The sequence below is a fragment of the Hypanus sabinus genome, chromosome 23 (genome assembly GCF_030144855.1).
Source record: "Hypanus sabinus isolate sHypSab1 chromosome 23, sHypSab1.hap1, whole genome shotgun sequence".
Lineage (NCBI taxonomy): Eukaryota > Metazoa > Chordata > Chondrichthyes > Myliobatiformes > Dasyatidae > Hypanus > Hypanus sabinus.
The window spans coordinates 57,956,799-57,976,182 of record NC_082728.1 but is presented as its reverse complement, the minus strand read 5'-3'; the positions used below and the strand labels follow the sequence as shown (position 1 = coordinate 57,976,182).

General features: G+C 41.3%; 1 protein-coding gene across 1 annotated transcript in view; it reads right to left on the bottom strand.

The window, feature by feature from the left end:
* LOC132380273 (unconventional myosin-XV-like) overlaps nucleotides 1-19,384 on the bottom strand; it is a 909,717-nt gene that overhangs the window by 591,028 nt on the left and 299,305 nt on the right. The window contains exons 12-14 of the mRNA XM_059949029.1: nucleotides 15,474-15,537; nucleotides 14,113-14,226; nucleotides 467-628 (exon numbers count right to left, since the gene is read on the bottom strand). Of these exons, the coding sequence (XP_059805012.1) occupies nucleotides 467-628; nucleotides 14,113-14,226; nucleotides 15,474-15,537 (340 nt within the window). The remainder of the gene's footprint in view (nucleotides 1-466; nucleotides 629-14,112; nucleotides 14,227-15,473; nucleotides 15,538-19,384) is intronic.

The following is a 19,384-nucleotide window of genomic DNA, read 5'->3' as shown; positions in this document are numbered from 1 at the left end:
CTGTGCCACCAGTTCCATCAGTTCAATTATAGCTTTTGCATTGCATGGAGAAGGACCATCCTGTTGAATGTGACATCTATCAGAAAAGACATTAAACCAGGGCCTAGCTTGCCTGTTCTGCTGGATAGACAACCATGGAAGTTCTCCTCAGTGCCCCGGCTAATTATTGTATCTCAACCAGCACCACAAACAAGACATCCTGTTTGTTAGCTCTCCCTATGTTTTTTAAAGTGCTTCCTAGAATGTGACATTTAAACATTTAAGGTATTTTACTGGCACTGAAGCCATGAAGGGCATTCAATAAATGCAAGTATCTTCATTATTTTTACCTATGTTGCCCCAAATTAATACTCAAAGTCAGAGCTCCTGATGTGTATGGAGGGCATTTGCACTAAAACACAACTATTACATGTCAGCACTACAGTTGTAATAGATAACATCTTAGGTTACTGTTTGTCTAACCTACCTCATATGATGTGAAGCAGACATTGCCAAGTTGCAGAATGGAAGACAGAATAGCCCACACTGACATCAGCTGGCCTTCCATCAATCCAATCTTCTCCAGAGAGTGCAACAAACTCCTGAAGCCCTCCTCCTCATTCTTGCTGGTGATCTCACATGCTCCACCCTGTTGAAGAATACAGAACACAGCCCACGGGTTCAGACACACAGCTGGCAACCAACCAGACAGAGCAGAGGGAAGGACAACATTGGCTCTCTCAAGGACTTCAAACACATGAAAAATCATGAGTGAAAAAGCACCTACTACTCCATTCAGGTTGTCGCTCATTTCATGATGCCCTGCCACGCTCCACCGTGAGATGTAACAAAAGTCAAAGTAAATTTATTATCAAAATATATATACACGCACACACAAACACACACACACACCCCCGAGATTCATTTTCTTGTGGCATTCACAGTAAATACAAAGGAACACAATAGAATTGATGAAAGACCACACAGAAGACAGATAAACAACCAGTGCGTAAAAATCAATCTGTGTAAATACAAAAAGAAAATAATAAATAAACAAACAAACGAATGAATAAATAAATAAGCAAGCAAGCAAGCAATATATATCAAGAACATGAGATGAAGAGTCCTTGAAAATGAGCCCATAGGTTTTAGGAACAAGTCAATGTTGGGATGAGTGGAGTTATCCCCTCTGGTTCAAGAGCCTGACTGTTGAGGGGTAATAACTGTTCCTGAACAGTAAGATAGTGGTGCGTTCGGCAGCAGTGGCCTCTCAGGGCCAACCAAAGGTGTTTTTATAATCGCAGGACTATACTGGAGTCCAAGAACCTCAGGTATAGAAGATCTACAGACCTACCACATAAGTGAGCTGCTTGTTGATCAGAGTAGCTGGCTGGCATGTTGGTAGAGGAGCCAGCCAGTAGGTCAGAGGAGGGGGAGCAGGCTGGCAGATCAGAGAAGAAGGAGCTGGCCAGTGGCTGGGAGCCTGGTTTGGGTTTTGAGACCATGCTACTTGAAGGCATCAGAGTTGGGGCGCAAATGCAGCATGCATTGTAACCAAGGGTAATTGCTTTAATGCTTCTTTTGCAAGAAGTATAAGATGTCACAGACCTGTTCTTGTTTGATGTCGTGAAGGTGACGTGGGAGCTGCATAGCCTTGGCTGTAACAAGGAATAGGGGGAGTCTCTTCTGGGCAGCTCATGGAGTAAGACGCTTGTTGGCTCTACTCCGTCCTTTTACAATCTACTTTCCACTGCTACTTTTCTTTAAACTTTGAAGATTCATTATTTTTAGTGAAGGATTTACGACTTAATTACGATGGCTGGAACCCAAACTGGAAAGGAGTTAAGATGTGGCAAAATTGTTTCTGAAACTGAACAAACCTAATTTACAAGGGAGGTGGAAAAAGCCTACACTCCTGAAAGAATGATGCTAATACCAAAATTGGAATGGTGGACTCTAAAATTGATAAATGGACGAATGCTAATAAAAAGCTTGAAAAAACTGTTTCTTCCATCCAGGGATCTTTGAGGGATCTGGAATCTCAATATCAAACACTTAAAATGGATACCAATAAAATCGGAAGAGAACAGGAGACAATACATCAAGTGATTAAAGAGCAGGAATTGAGGTTCTCTACCATGGGAAAAAGATTTGCTGAGATTTCTTCGGAATGATCAAGAATTAAGAAGAAAACAATCAATCTGGAAAGCAGAGGCCGAAGGATGAATTTACGTGTACTGGGTTTGCCCGAAAATATGGAAACCGGTGAGCCATTAAAGTTTTTTTACGAACATGTTATACTCACTTTTTAGTGAGGTACTCGAAACCTCCATTAATAGACAGGGCTCACTGATTCCCCCGCCCCAAGCCATCGGTTGAGATGAAACCGAGTGCGGTGATTCTGTGTCTACACTATTTTGCTACTAAAGAGGCAATTCTTCGAAATGCCAGGAAGTGGGGGAAGTTAACTTACAATGGTGTGGAGTTTAATGTAGTTGAAGATTTTGCCCCTGAGGTTATGCAGAAAGAATTAAATATCAGGAAGTGATGGCTGAACTTTATAAGAAAAACTGTCGTCCCTGCCTGTGCTATCCTGCCCGTTTGATAATTTTTCCACCTAACACTCGTCCAAAACATCTTGATTCTCCTGAGGAGGCTTGGAAGTTTCTGAACGAGTTTAAGACTGTCGTGTAAGCAACTCCAACATTGCCGATTTGTGAGCAACTCCAACATTTAATCCTTAGCTGAGAATCGTTTGTAGCTGAATCAGTGAAAGTTTAATCTATGTTCTATGTCTGCATAGCCATCACTTTGACTCTTGCATTTTTTTTCTTTCTTTAAGATTTGTATGAATTTAACATAAGTAGTAACATATTATTTGCTTGAATCTATCTTTTCTGAATATATGATCAATTTTTATTAAATGAATTTAAGATTATCGCTGTTAATTACTTGCTAACATCTATTAGACATAATATTGAATTCAATCTTCAGCTGAGAGTCGACTACAGCTGAATTGGTGAAAGTTCAATTTACGTTTTTTGTTGGTCCAGACATTGTTTGGCAATTTTATTTTTTTTCTTCTTCTTTCGTATAGGATTGATAAGAGTTTACTATCAGTCCTATCATATTATTTGGTTGGATATTTCATTTTTGAATATATGATTAATTTTTATTAAATGAATTTAACTATGTTTTAACCTCTGTGAGACATAATATCATAAGATTTGGAATTTCTCCTTTTTTTCTACATATCTGATGTGTCTTTAGTCAGTGGTGTCAGTATATAACTTTTTTTAAAAAGAGTCTGCCTTTTAGAGACAAAGTGATTGAGGTGTTTAATTTAGTGTGCTGTCTGCCTATTGGATTTTTTTTTCTGGCTTTGGGGGGAGAGGGGTGGGTATATTAGTTTAGGTTTTTTCGACTGGGCAGTCCTGAGAGCTTTTCCTGTCAATCATCAACAAGCAAACACGAGGACATCTGCAGATGCTGGAAATTCAAGGAACACACACAAAAATGCTGGTGGAACACAGCAGGCCAGGCAGCATCTATAGGGAGAAGCACTGTCGACGTTTCAGGCTGCAACAGTGCTTCTCCTTATAGATGCTGCCTGGTCTGCTGTGTTCCACCAGCATTTTGTGTGTGTTCCTGTCAATCATGTTGTTTTACTTTCTTTCTGATCGAAGCCATAATTTGTTCTTCCCTGTGGGTTTGGTTTGTTTCGGCGCACAAATTCACTTTATAAATCCCTAAATTAAAGTCTCAGTATGGATGTTAATAAAATTAATATAATTTCCTGGAACCTGAACAGCTTGAACCAACCTATTAAGCGTAGAAAGATCTTTAAGAAATTGAAAACATTTCAAGCCAATGTTATTTTTGCGCAAGAGACCCACATCCATAGAGAAGATGAAAACCGTTTTTTTAAATTTTGGAAGGGTTCTCAGTTTCACTCTTCGTCAATATCAATATCAAAAAATAGAGGGGTGTTTCTTTTTATTAATTTTAAAGTCTCTTTCATACATTTGAATACTGTTACTGATTCAATTAGAAGATACTTGTTAATAGTTTGTTATGTAGTCAAAAGGTGGCATTGGTTTGCGTGTGTATGCACCTAATGCAGAGGGCCCTGAATTTTTTAAGAGGTTACTTTCTGCACTGCCAAATTTAAATGAATATAAGTTGATTATGGGCGGTGACTTTAACTGCTGTCTCAATCCCTCGATTGATAGGTCATCAACCAATCCGTGCCTTCCTAATAAGGCTGTGTCCTTTTTACAAGAATACGGTGTGTTAGACATTTGGAGATTTCTCCATCCTAAAGACAAAGATTTTTCTTTTTTTTCACATGTACATCCAAGAATATTCCAAGAATTGAGTATTTTGTGTTAGATACGCGACCGGTATCTTTTGTTGCTGATTGTGCTTATGACGATATTGCGCTGTCAGATCATGTGACCATGAGACTTACATTGCAGCTTTCTGCTAACACATGGAATGCAGCTCAGTGGAGATTTAATGTTGCATTGCTCCATGATTCAACATTACTAAGTTTTATAAAAGAGCAAATCTCTTTATTTTTTGAATTAAATACAACTGAGGGTATGTCAAATTTGGTTATTTGGGATACAATGAAATCTTTTCTTAGGGGACAGATAATTTCATATTCAGCAGCTTTAAGAAGGAAAACTAAAGCAGAGCTTTTAGTGATTACTAACAGGATTAAAGAAATAGATAAAGTGTATTCAGTATCACCCACTGAAGATTTATATAAGGAAAGGATGAAACTTCAAACACAACATGACTTGCTATTGACTTATCCCACTGAGCAGCAACTTTTGAAATTGAAAAGTCAATTTTATATACATGGAGATAAATCAGGTAAATTGTGTACTGCTCAACTCAAAGCAACTATGGCTAGAAGGCAGATTTTCAAAATACAAAGATCTGACAGAACTGAAACATCTGATTGTCAGGAAATTAATAAGGTTTTCTTTGGACTTTTACTCTAATCTTTATAAATCTGATTTTCCAGACAACGCTACTTCTATGAATGAATTTCAGCAAAGATTGAATATACCCCAAATTTCTACCCAAGATATGAATATTAATATTCATATCAAGATATGAATACTTTAGATGCACCCATTAATCGAGAGGAAATAGCAAGAGTTATATCTTCTTTCAATCAGGTAAAGCTCTGGGACCGGATGGATTTACGGTAGAATTTTTAAAGACATTTACGGATATTCTTACACCTTATCTATGCCAAATTTTCACTGAATCTGTATCTTCTGGGACCCTCCCGAAAACTTTTTATGAGGCATCAATTTCATTAATTCCGAAAGATTTATTTTAATGTGTCTCTTACAGACCAATTTCCTTATTAAATGTGGATTCTAAAATCCTTTCTAAGATTTTGGCTAACAAGCTTGAGAATATTTTACCTAAGGTTATTTCTAAGGATCAAACTGGACTTATTAAGAATAGACATTCATATTTTAATATTCAGAGATTATTGAAAATCATTGATTCTGCTAAAGAAATTGAATGTGCTGTTTCTCTTGATGCAGAGAACACCTTTGATAGGGTAGAATAGCCCTATTTATTTCAGGTTTTAGAAATATTTAATTTTGGCCAGGTTTTATTTCCTGGATTAAGCTGATTTATCAAGCCCCTATGGCTGCAGTTATAACTAACAATCAAAAATCTTATTTTAGGTTATATAGAGGTACCCAGCAGGGTTGCCCTCTTAGCCTGTTGTTATTCAACCTGGCTCTGGAACCTTTTGCTATTGCCCTTCAGGACTCCAATAAGGTTCAAGGTATTAAGAGTGGAGATAAATTGCATAAGTTGTCATTGTGTGCAGATGGCTTGTTTTCAGATCCTAAGAAATCTATTCCTGCTTTGTTATCTATATTTTCTGAATTTAGTAGTTTTTCTGGATATAAATTAAAATTGCACAAAAGTGAGTTATTTTCTATTAACAACTATTTCTATCAATATGACCAAATTCCTTTTAGTATTGCTAAAAATAACTTCACTTACCTTGGTATTAAAATTACCAAAAAATTTAGTGACCTGTACAAATATAACTTTCTTCCATTAATTGAGTACACGCAACATGCAATATCTAAATGGTCTCCTATGACACTGTCATTAATTGACCGTATTAATGCTATTAAAATATTAGTGTTACTTAAGTTTTTATATGTATTCCATGCAATCCCCTCTTTTGTTCCTAAACTGTTTTTAGATAGATTAGACTCTAAACTTTTATCTTTTATTTGGAATAATAAAAATCCTAGATTGAGTAAACCTTTATTGCAGAAATTAAAAAAGTATGGTGGTATGGCTTTGCCAAATTTTAGAATGTACTACTGGGCAATTAATATTCATTACATCTCTTTTTGGATTCATTTTTCAGATATACATGACTGTCCTTTATGGGTGGATTTGGAGAAAAACTCGGTGAAGGGGTATTCTTTGGCCTCTTTACTGGGAGCTCCTCTTCCTTTTTTGCTTTCTAAGATTGGTAGTCGAGACTTTAATCCCATTATTAAACATACATTAAGAATTGGTTTTCAGTTTCATAAATTCATTGACTTTAATAATTTTGTTCTTTCTAGTAAAATCCATCTTAATTATTTTCTTAAACCTTCAATTTTTGATTAGATCTTTTCAATTTGGAATAGCAACTTTTTTAGATTTGTTCTTGGGTAGTTGTCTAATGTCTTTCACTCAGTTAGTAGATAAATATGACCTATCTAGTGTACACTTTTTTAGGTATTTACAAATTAGGAATTTTCTACATAGTTTACTTCCAGATTTTCCCTTGGCTTATTCACCCAATATTATTGATACTCTTTTTCAGGTCAAACCATTACAAAATGGACTGATAGCTATAATTTAGAAATGGTTATTGAATTTGCGTATGTTATTTAATGATAAAATTAAAGCTGCATGGGAATTGGAGTTTCGAAAGTCCCTTTCAGATAATCAATGGGATAAAATTTTTTATTTGGTAAATACTTCTATTTGTGCCCATCATTCCTTGATACAGTTCAAGGTCGTGCATCGGGCACATATGTCAAAGGACAAATTAACCTGTAATTTTTCAAATATTAATCCTACTTGCAATGGGTGTAATACTGAGGTGGCGACTTTAACACATATGTTCTGGTGTTGTATCAAGTTAGATAATTTTTGGAAAGAAGTCTTTAAAACTTGATCATAAGTCTTGAATTTGGATCTACAACCAAATTTACTTACAGCAATTTTTAGGATCACTCCGCCAGAAGCAGGAGATATTCCTGTTTCCGTCCAACAGATGATAGCTTTTACAACTTTATTGGCTAGAGAGCCACTTTGCTTAAATGGAAGGACTCTAATCCACCTACTGTTTTTATTGGCTTACCTCCATTATGTCCTGTCTTAAGTTTTAGAGAAAATAAGAAGTCAGACATTTGATACATCCTTTAGATTTAAAGAAACTTGGCGACTTTTCATTCAATATTTTCATATGCTCTGACTTATGGCCCTTCCAGATACCTTTTCAAAGTTTTGGATTTGATCAGAAAGTTTTTCCTTTTTTCTTGCTTTCACTCTCAATTTGAGCTGCCCGGTTCTTTCTTTTTTTTTTGTTTTTTGTTTTTTTTTGTGTTTTGGGGGGTGTTTGTGTACATTTCAATTATAAAAGTTTCTTTACCTTTTTTCTTCTTTTGATGGATAAGAGGAGAATCAATTATCTTTTTCTTTACTATTAGATTACTTATTTACTATTTACTTTACTATTAGATTTCTTTACTATGTACGATCTTGATATTATTAATTTTTCCTTTTATTAGAGTTGTTATTGATATAGATATTTGAGATAATTTTCCTCTTGTTTATATATATATATACGTACTCTTTTATTTAACTAATAAAAAGATTGATAAAGAAAAAAAGAAAGAAAGAAAGGAATAGGCCTCAAACCATGGGCTTGCCTGTTGCAGCAGTCCAGATAAGGAGACACCGGGTGCAGTGCAGGGTGCAGTCCAAGCTCGGCTGGGGGCTAGCCTCTCCCGTCTGTGCTGCCCTCCCATTGTTCAATTGGTGGAATGACAGGCTGGATTGACAAGAACTGCACCATAAATTTACAGGACATATCACTGGGATAGAACATAGAAACATAGAAAACCTACAGCACAATACAGGCCCTTCAGCTCACAAGCTGAGCCGAACACGTCCTTACCTGAGAAATTACCTAGGGTTACCCATAGCCCTCTATTTTCCTTAGCTCCATATCCCTGTCCAGGAGTCTCTTAAAAGATTCTATTGTATCTGCCTCCACCACTGTCGCCGGCAGCCCATTCCACACACTCACCACTCTCTGCTTAAAAAAATACCCCTGATATCTCCTCTGTACTTACTTCCAAGTACCTTAAACCTGTGCCCTCTGGTGCTAGCCATTTCAGTCCTGGGAAAAACCTCTGAAAGTCCACACGATCAATGCCTCTCATCATCTTATACACCTCTATCAGGTCACCCCTCATCCTCTGTTGCTCCAGGAAAAAAAGGCCGAGTTCACTCATCCTATTTTCATAAGGCATGCTCCTCAATCCAGACAACATCCTTGTAAATCTCCTCTGCACCCTTTCTATGGTTTCCATATCCTTCCTGTAGTGAGGCGACCAGAACTGAGCACAGTACTCTAAGTGGGGTCTGACCAGGGTCCTATATAGATGCAACATTACCTCTCGGCTCCTAAATTCAATTCCATAATTAGTGAAGGCCAATACACCGTACACCTTCTTAACCACAGAGTCAACCTGCGCAGCTGCTTTGAGCGTCCTTTGGACTCGGACCCCAAGATCCCTCTGATCCTCCACACTGCCAAGAGTCTGACCATTAATACTATATTCTGCCATTATATTTGACCTACCAAAATGAACCACTTCACACTTATCTGTGTTGAACTCCATCTGCCGCTTCTCAGCCCAGTTTTGCATCCTATCAATGTCCTGCTGTAACCTCTGACAGCCCTCCACACTATCCACAACACCTCCAACCTTTGTGTCATCAGCAAACTTACTAACCCATCCCTCCACTTCCTCATCCAGGTCATTTATAAAAATCATGAAGAGTAGAGGTCCCAGAACAGATCTCTGAGGCACTCCACTGGTGACCGACCTCTATGCAGAATATGACCCGCCTACAACCTTCTGTAAGCAAGCCAGTGCTGGATCCACAAAGCAATGTCCCCTTGGATCCCTTGCCTCTTTACTTTCTCAATAAGCCTGGCATGGGGTAACTCACCAAATGCCTTGCTGAAATCCATATACACAACATCTACTGCTCTTCCTTCATCAATGTGTTTAGTCACATCCTCAAAAAATTCAATCAGGCTCATAAGGCACGACCTGCCCTTGACAAAGCCATGCTGACTGTTCCTAATCATATTATATCTCTCCAAATGCACATAAATCCTGCCTCTCAGGATCTTCTCCATCAACTTCCCAACCACTGAGGTAAGACTCACTGGTCTATAATTTCCTGGGCTATCTCTACTTCCTATCTTGAATAAAGGAACAACATCCTCAAAACTCCAATCCTCCAGAACCTCTCCCGTACTCATTGATGATGCAAAGATCATCGCCAGAGGCTAAGCAATCTCCTCCCTTGCCTCCACAGTAGCCTGCGGGTGTATATTTCAAAAGCATCTAACTTGATACTTTCCAAAAGCTCCAGCACATCCTCTTTCTTAATATCTACATGCTCAACCTTTTCAGTCTGCTGCAAGTCATCACTGCAATCACCAAGATCCTTTTCCGTAGTGGATACTGAAGTAAAGTATTCATTAAGTACCTCTGCTATTTCCTCTGGTTCCATACACATTTTCCCACTGTCACACTTGATAGGTCCTATTCTTTCACGTCTTATCCTCTTGCTCTTTACATACTTGTAGAATGCCTTGAGGTTTTCCTTAATTCTGCCCACCAAGGCACTCTCATGGCCCCTTCTGGCTCTCCTGATTTCCTTCTTAAGCTCCTTCCTAGTAGCCTTATAATCCTCTAACATTACCTAGCTTTCCGGACCTTTTGTAAGCTTTTCTTTTCTTCTTGACCAGATTTATTACAGCCTTTGTACATCACGGTTCCTGTACCCCACCATAACTTCCCTGTTTCATTGGAACGTACTTATACAGAAACCTACACAAATATCCCCCGAATATATGCCACATTTCTTCTGTACTTTTCCCTCAGAACATCTGTTTCCAATTTAAGCCTCCAATTTCCTGCCTGATAGTCCCACACTTCCCTTACTCCAATTAAACGCATTTCTAACTTGTCTGTTCCTATCTCTCTCCAATGCTATTGTAAAGGAGATAGAATTATGATCACTATCTCCAAAATGCTCTCCCACTGAGAGATCTGACACCTGACCAGGTTCATTTCCCAATACCAAATCAAGTACAGTCTCTCCTCTTGTAGGCTTATCTACATACTGTGTCAAGAAACCTTCCTGAACACATCTAACAAACTCCACCCCATCTAAACCCCTTGCTCTAGGAAGATGCCAATCGATATTTGGGAAACTAAAATCTCCCATCATGACAACTCTGTTATTATTACACCTTTCCAGGATCTGTTTCCCTACCTGCTCCTCGATATCCCTGTTACTATTGGGCGGCCTATAAAAAACACCCAGTAGAGTTATTGACCCCTTCCTGTTTCTAAGCTCCACCCACAGAGACTCCGTAGACAATCCCTCCATGGCGTCCACCTTTTCTGCAGCTGTGATACTATCTCTGATCAACAATGCCATGCCCCCAACTCTTTTGCCTTCCTCCCTGTCCTTTCTGAAACAACTAAAACCCGGCATTTCTGTCCCTGAGCCATCCAAGTCTCTGTAATGGCCACCACATCATATCTCCAAGTTCTGATCCACACACTAAGCTCATCCGCTTCGTTCACAACACTCCTTGCATTAAAACAGACAAGTCTCAAGCCTTTGGTCTGAGCGTGTCCCTTCTCTATCACCTGCCTATCCTCCCTCTCGCACTGTCTACAAGCTTTCTCCATTTGTGAGCCAACCTCCTCTTCCCCAGTCTCTTCAGTTCAGTTCCCACCCACCAACAATTCTAGTTTAAATTCTCCCCAGCAGCCTTAGCAAACCTCTCTGCCAGGATATTGGTTCCTGGGATTCAAGTGCCACCCGTCTTTTTTGTACAGGTCACACCTGCCCCAAAAGAGGTCCCAATGATCCAGAAATCTGAATCCCTGCCCCCTGCTCCAATCCCTCAGCCACACATTTATCCGCCACCTCATCCTATTCCTATTCCCACTGTCATGTGCCACAGGCAGTAATCCCGAGATTACTACCTTTGCAGTCCTGCTTCTCAACTTCCTAACTCCCTGTAGTCTTTTCTCAGGACCTCCTCCCTTTTCCTACCTATGTCATTGGTACCAATATGTACCACGACCTCTGGCTGTTCTCCCTCCCACTGCAGGATATTTTGGATGTGATCTGAAACACCCCGGACCCTGGCACCTGGGAGGCAAACCAGTTTCTTTGGAGTTTCTTTCCTGCGTCCACAGAATCGCCTGTCTGATCCCCTGACTATAGAGTCCCCTTTCACTACTGCCTTCCTCTTCCTTTCCCTACCCTTCTGAGCCACAGGGCCAGACTCTGTGCCAGAGGCACGGCCACTGTCGCTTCCCCCAGGTAGGCTGTCTCCCCCCCCCCACCCCCAACAGTACTTCTTTATAATTTTATGCAGTGTGTGATCTATTATTTCTTGCTGACTGCTAATTGTGTATGAACAATATTTACAGAGCATTCACTCAAATTGAGGTTTCTTTAATCAGAACACCACGGTGTTCCTGTTTGGCTGAACCCCAAATCATACCAACCCTAGATGTGTATTATGAATGAAAGGTTGCTTTCTCACTTTTTAGTCATGTGGCTGCTAGCTGACTTAGCCATCGAGCCAAGTTTGCATACGAGCTTGGTGAGAGAATTACACCAACACTTGGGATTTTTTGGCTTTTACAAAATAAAAATAATTCTTACATACTGCCAATATCCATCCTTCAGCTCAATATTCTGAGTTTTAATTTCTGGACATGTGTCCTTTGAAGTTTGGTCTGGAATAGTCAATTTCGGTCAATGCTGTCTAGTTCACCTCAAGCTCAAACATCTGTTAATGAACAGGTGTCTTACCTTTTCCAAAGCACAGAATGTTTCTCCTTCTCATAACTTGAGTGTTACATGGTAGAACACGGGAGTCGTTCTGCCTTTGCCAGCTCCCATCACATCTGTCCTGCAGCTTAATCACTCTCACGTGGCCACCAACTACTCTTTAAAAGTTTTGCCACTAACCAAACAGCAGATGAAGCTGGGTATGGCCGTTCAGCCCACTGAGCTTGCAGAAACCATCAAGCACCAGATTTCACTAAACCTATACTAATCCCATTCCTTCACATTCCCACCAAGGTCACCAGCTTCTGCTACTCATCTCCCCACCATTGCAATGTACCAATTCATGCACCAACCCACGTGGGGGTGACACCAGTGAAGGAAGTACAGCACTGGAGCTCAGAATGGAACCTTGGTCCCTATATCTGTCAGCCAGCGGCGCTGACTGCTCAATCACTATGTAACCATTTGGTTTAACATACTGCAGACTGACTGCGTGAAGGCTCCGCTCAAGGTTTGAAGAACAGAGTATCTATGTACACTGATACGTTCATCATCTCTATCACTCCAGCATTAACAATGTTCCTATCAAGTGCAGTTCTAAAGCTCAGGAAACCTCTCTCTGTGTCTATATCTGTCTCTCACTCAAATTGTTTCGACAAACCAAGCTTTAGCTCTTCTGGATCTTCTTTGTACATGAGAGCCTATTAATATGGATAGCACCTTGGCATATTTCCTAAAGTTTAAAATCTTGCTGTTTGCATCACATTGTAACACCAATAGCACAAATACTTACAACGCACACACACACAGATATTCTGAAGAAATTTCAGAAAAACACACTGAAACACAAATTGATCAGGCAGTGGTCAGTAGGGAACATCCTGAAGGCCCTGTGGGAGAAAGACGTAATGGATCTTGTAGAGTCGCCTCCCAAGCAGATTGTCAAATACAGATGGCAGAGTGCCTTATCACCAGCACTAATGGTTGTACCCCATGATTTTAAGATCTGGAATTTCTCCAGAAAGAAAAAAAGCAGCATAAAACCTGTTGCTTATGGCCATTCATTGAGTGTTACAAGAGTAAAGAACGAAGAAACAAATTGGGAAAATAACTATAAAGTCTGAAATAAAAACTAGTTTAGACTGAAAAGGTAACAAGACATTCCAGTGATAACAATTAACCTATAAAAGAGTTATATTCAAGTGGCAAGACAGCTACTGCAAAAAACACTAAGAAGCTTCCAGAAAAATAGAGAAGCAGTGATACAATGATTACAGGAAAAATCATGAATGTGTAATGAGGAAGAGACGATGGCATGCCTCTTTGTGAACGATATTTGCAAAAAAGGTCTGGAAAAGGATGCAAGGGTTCGTGCCGAGGTTCCTCCTGAGAAGCAAACAACAGAGAACTCTCTATCTATGTGCGATTTCCCAGAACGCACTCACAAATAAACATCAAATGCTCATGGAATGTCATTAACACAGTGAAATATACACTTTGGTCTGCCCAGACCTGCTGGTCTTCCAGTACAATAATTGTCTGTATGTGAGTGCTGTCTGACACACTGAAGCTCAGTGTAGCCAATGCAAAGGCTTCATGGGGAAGGATTGCAGTTTAAGAACCTGTCATCACAGGACACTGAGGAGCTGGGTCCTATACAACAGTATACCAAATGCTTGAAAGATGTTTTTGGGAATGATGCACCATCAATAACTCTCTGAGACGTGAGGCGAGATATCGGCTTTTATTGGCTGGAAGAAAGAACAAGCAGCAATTGACCACCACACTGCATCCTGGAGACTGAGACCGGGGTGGAGTCCCCAATCGCCTTTATACCGGGGTCCGTGGGAGGAGCCACAGGAGCAGTCATCGGGGGGGGGGGGGGGGGGGGGCGTGTCCAGACAGGTATATGTAGTTCTCCACAGGGAATCAGGCAAATTGCCTCACCTGATTGAGGTAGAAGTAGGCTTCTGACTCCTGAAGGCTCAACACCTCTTTCAGCTCCTCATCTAGACCACCCAACAGCTCGTAAAACACATGGTAATTACGCTCACTGTGTGCCTAGAAGACAAAAACCAAAATCCATGACACACATTGTAGTACAACAACAGTGCACTCACATGGTAACAATGCAATCAGGGGAACAACACACCCTCGTGGTGACCAAGGGAACAGCACCATCACGCAGTCACAGAGTGACCTGAGAATCACACTGTCACGCAGTCACAGTGTGACCAAGTGATTCACACCAACGTAGTCACAGTGTGACCTGGGGAACAACACCGTCACACAGTCACAGTGTGACCAAGTGATTCACACCAACACGCAGTCACAGTGTGACCTGGAGAATCACACCATCACGCAGTCACAGTGCGACCAGGAGAATCACACCAACACACAGTCACAGTGTGACCTGGGGAACAACACCATCACGCAGTCACAGTGCGACCAGGAGAATCACACCAACACACAGTCACAGTGTGACCTGGGGAACAACACCAACACACAGTCACAGTGTGACCTGGGGAACAACACCAACACGCAGTCACAGTGTGACCTGGAGAATCACACCATCACGCAGTCACAGTGCGACCAGGAGAATCACACCAACACGCAGTCACAGTGCGACCAGGAGAATCACACCAACACACAGTCACAGTGTGACCTGGGGAACAACACCAACACACAGTCACAGTGTGACCAGGAGAATCACACCAACACACAGTCACAGTGTGACCTGGGGAACAACACCGTCACACAGTCACAGTGTGACCAAGTGATTCACACCAACACACAGTCACAGTGTGACCTGGGGAACAACACCGTCACACAGTCACAGTGTGACCAAGTGATTCACACCAACACACAGTCACAGTGTGGCCTGGGGAACAACACCGTCACGCAGTCACAGTATGACCTGGGGAACAACACCATCACGCAGTCACAGTGCGACCAGGAGAATCACACCAACACACAGTCACAGTGTGACCTGGAGAATCACACCGTCACGCAGTCACAGTGCGACCAGGAGAATCACACCAACACACAGTCACAGTGTGACCTGGGGAACAACACCAACACACAGTCACAGTGTGACCTGGGGAACAACACCGTCACACAGTCACCGTGTGACCAGGAGCAGGGCAAACTCACCTACAATCACAGTGACCACAAGTGGAAATCACTCTGTCACAGTTTGACCATGGGAACAATTACAGACACGGCCACTCTATGATAAAGTTCTTACGGGTTTATTCAGATTTACCAACACTCTGACCACAGTAATCTGGTCTACCTTATACACTTACCTGAAAGACAAGCCTAGACTTTTCCAGAAGGTAATGGGATATTGAGGTTCCAACCACCAGGCCACTGAGAACATTGAAAAGCCACAACTCAGTAGATCCTCTGGTCTTTTTTTTACAAAACTATAAAAGTTTATTTACACAACAATACACACAGTACAAACATTCAGTTGTAATAAGATAGTGAATAAATTCAAAATGAAACAGGATTATTACTATCTATAAAACAGTCAATCCCCTGGGGTGCACGTGGCTCCTAGAAATCCTGCAATGTGCCCACTGTGACCACGAGCTGCCTGTCCAAGGATAACCAAGCACAAACTTATCCTCAGAAGAGGGGCCGAACCATCAACCTTGAGCCTCCTAGACCCATGAATGGCCATCCTTCCGCAGCTCAGTAGATCTGATGAGCTACAATACGTGAGAACACCTCCCAGCCAGTGAATGCGTCTCTGGTGTTTGTTATGAACATTCCCCTCGACTCTAAATTACATCACTGAGTTCACAGCAAACTGGGGTGTTGTTGCGCAGTAAGTACATTTTCCATTTTGTAGCACCAGTAATAATACCAAACCTTTGAGGAAAGAATGGGCATTTTTGACAGCAACCAATGTGTCCACTCTCCAACCAGATGAGGTGACGAAAGCTTTCTCGTTGCCATCCCATTAAACATTAGATACTGCAACTCCACTCAGAATAAATGAAGCTCCTTCCAATGTTGCTTCCTCAAACCTTAAACCCTACAAGACTCTACTTCCATGTTGACCTCAGCTGATAGCATCTTGACACACCAGACTCTCAGCTTTCCATTGCTCACTGTTATTCTCCCCACCCAAAAGCCTGAAGAGTACGATTGTTATTTAGTATCAAGGAACATGGAATGAAGTCAGTAAATTATTTGGAGGTGCAGATCAAGTACCACCTCAAAGAACAAGGAAACAGACTGATTGGCTTCTGTTGATGTCATTGTATGTTCTACAGAGACTTCAGCCTGTCTTGAACTCCGTGCCCACATTAATGCAGCTCAGGGTTCCAGGAAGAGGGTCCACTCTATTTCATTACTCCTGTATTTGCTGGCCCATATAGTCCATCAATGGTTTAGCATCCCAAATTGATAACAGCTACACATCTTGAAACTCTTCACATCTCTCCCTTGATAATCTTTTGTTCCTACTCTTAACTTCTCCATCTGGCTCGTCCTGGTCTTTTGTGCACCCCTTTCTCCATCTGGCTCGTCCTGGTCTTTTCTGCACCCCTTTCTCCATCTGGCTCGTCCTGGTCTTTTCTGCACCCCTTTCTCCATCTGGCTCGTCCTGGTCTTTTCTGCACCCCTTTCTCCGTCTGACTCGTCCTGGTCTCTTGTGCACCATCTGGCTCATCCTGGTCTTTTGTGCACCCCTTTCTCCATCTGGCTCGTCCTGGTCTTTTCTGCACCCCTTTCTCCGTCTGACTCGTCCTGGTCTCTTGTGCACCATCTGGCTCGTCCTGGTCTCTTGTGCACCATCTGGCTCGTCCTGGTCTTTTCTGCACCCCTTTCTCCGTCTGACTCGTCCTGGTCTCTTGTGCACCCCTTTCTCTATAAACCATTATTGGGAAATACAACTTCTGCTACTTATGTGTCCTTGTCTGGAACTGCTGTTCCTTGCCTGGAAGTGTTGTAGGTTTTCTATGTTTCTATCTCTGTGATACCCTAGCTCACTATCCTTTGAGGCATTCCTAGCTCCTTGGTCTCTTTCAGTTATTCGTTGCAATATCTACTCCCTCAGCTCAGCATCTCATGTTTTTCCAACTAAACCTTTGGGATCACCTTGAGATGTCTGCTACACAAAGGGTAGTGTGAGCTGTTCTTGATAAATAACAAGAGTGACTTCACAATTCACTATTGCCTAATTCACTATTTTCACTAGGAGGTAAATATTGATTTGTGATTCTACATTAGTAGATTACGTCAATCGGATAGCACATGCTGGACTGACACAGCCCACTTTGCCTGTGGCTGCTCACTGAGAGCGCTGGCAGCTGTCCTGCTTCCCTCTCAGCTTTGCCGAACCTCCATGGTCGCTCACCTTTCAGAACTATATTTGATTCTGCTTTAAAAGTCATACCTAAATTTACTTCCAGCCGATATGCTTTTTTTGTTTTTGCATTAAAACTGACTTCAAGTGGTCAATGATTACAACTTCCAGCCCAGGATTTCAGCCACAAAACTATAAGATTCCTTGTGGGGTTCTCATTTCTTCAGCCTGGTCTCAGTGGAACAGATCCCAGTGTTGTAAGGTAATGAAATGGCCAAAAATATCAGTTTAAAATTAGTCATAGTTCAAGCTGAAGAAACTTATTTAAAGTACTTACATAAAGACTTTAGACTCAAGGGAAGATGAGGAGACACAGGATAAGGGAGGATGAATTAAAAATTAAGATCTTCCTGTAGCTCCTCCTCATAATAAGAAACAATTAGCTACTGGGTCATGTAGTTCCAGCTATCCTCTGCCCTGGAATGCCCCTGTCCTGATGAACTTAAGACAATCAGACTGCCATCTTTTAGAAACTTGGGGAAGTTATGCTACTAATCCCAATAAAGAGAGATGTTGAGATCCTGTTAAAAAAGGAGGCATGGACTGGGTTTAGGTCAGGGACACAAGGGAATACCTTGATGGTTATAACAAGATTAATGATACACTTAAGAGGGGAATCAGGGCAAAGACAGAGAATGAGATAGATCTGGCAGGTAAACTGAAGGAAGAGTAAAAGGTTGGTTAGGAAGACGGGCCTCCTTTCAGATCAGCAGGGTTGCAGGAGTCAGGTGGGAATTGTAATCAATATTTCTCCTTGATGTTTACTGAGGAGAAAATCATGGTTGCTTAAGAGATAAAGGAAACAAGTAGAGACGTTTTGGAAAATATTCATAATACCAGGGAGGAGATAATTGCTGCCTTATGGTGCTTTAAGGTGGGGGAATAAATCCCTAGGCTGACTGAGTACATCCTCAACTTTGTGGGAAGATAGAATACCAACTGAGGAGGATCCTGTAGGGATAGCTGGTTCATTGTTATCTACTGATAAGGTCCTAAAGACTGGAATTAGACTATTGTCGTCCATTGTTTAAGAAGGGAACAAGGATAAGTCAGGGAGCTAGCAGGTCAGTCTGACTTCAGTGGTGGGAAGTTACTGGAGGGAATTCTTAAGGACAGGATCTAGCAGTTGGATAGCCAGAGTCTCATTAGGAGGCAAGGGTATGGGTTTTTAATTTTAATTTGTTTTATTGAGATCAGTATGGAATCGGTCCTTCCGGCCCTTTGAGCCACACTGCCCAGCAATTCCCCAATTATAATTAATCACAGGACAGTTTACAATGAGCAATTAACCTACCATATGGTATGTCTTTGGACCATGGGAAGAAACCAGAGCGCTTGGAGGAAACCCACGCGGTCATAGGGAGAACATACAAGTTCCTTACAGGCAGCAGCAGGAATTGAACCAGGGTCACCCGCACTGTAAAGCATTGTGCTAACCACTATGCTGTCATGCCACCCTGTGTATGGGAAGTTATGTTTGATGAATCTTTGTGAGTTCTTTGAAAAGGTAGCAAAAAGGGTAGATGAGGGCAAGGCAATTAATGCTGTCTATATGTTCTTTAACAAAACCTTTAACTTTTCTTTATTGAATCATAGAACACAGAACAGTACAGCACATTACAGGCCCTTCGGCCCACAATGTTGTGCCAACCCTCAAACCCTGCCTCCCATATAACCCCCCACCTTAAATTCCTCCATATACCTTTCTAGTAGCATCTTAAACTTCACTAGTGTATCTGCCTCCACCACTGACTCAGGCAGTGCATTCCACGCACCAACCACTCTCTGAGTGAAAAACCTTCCTCTAATATCCCCCTTGAACTTCCCTCTTGCATTGAG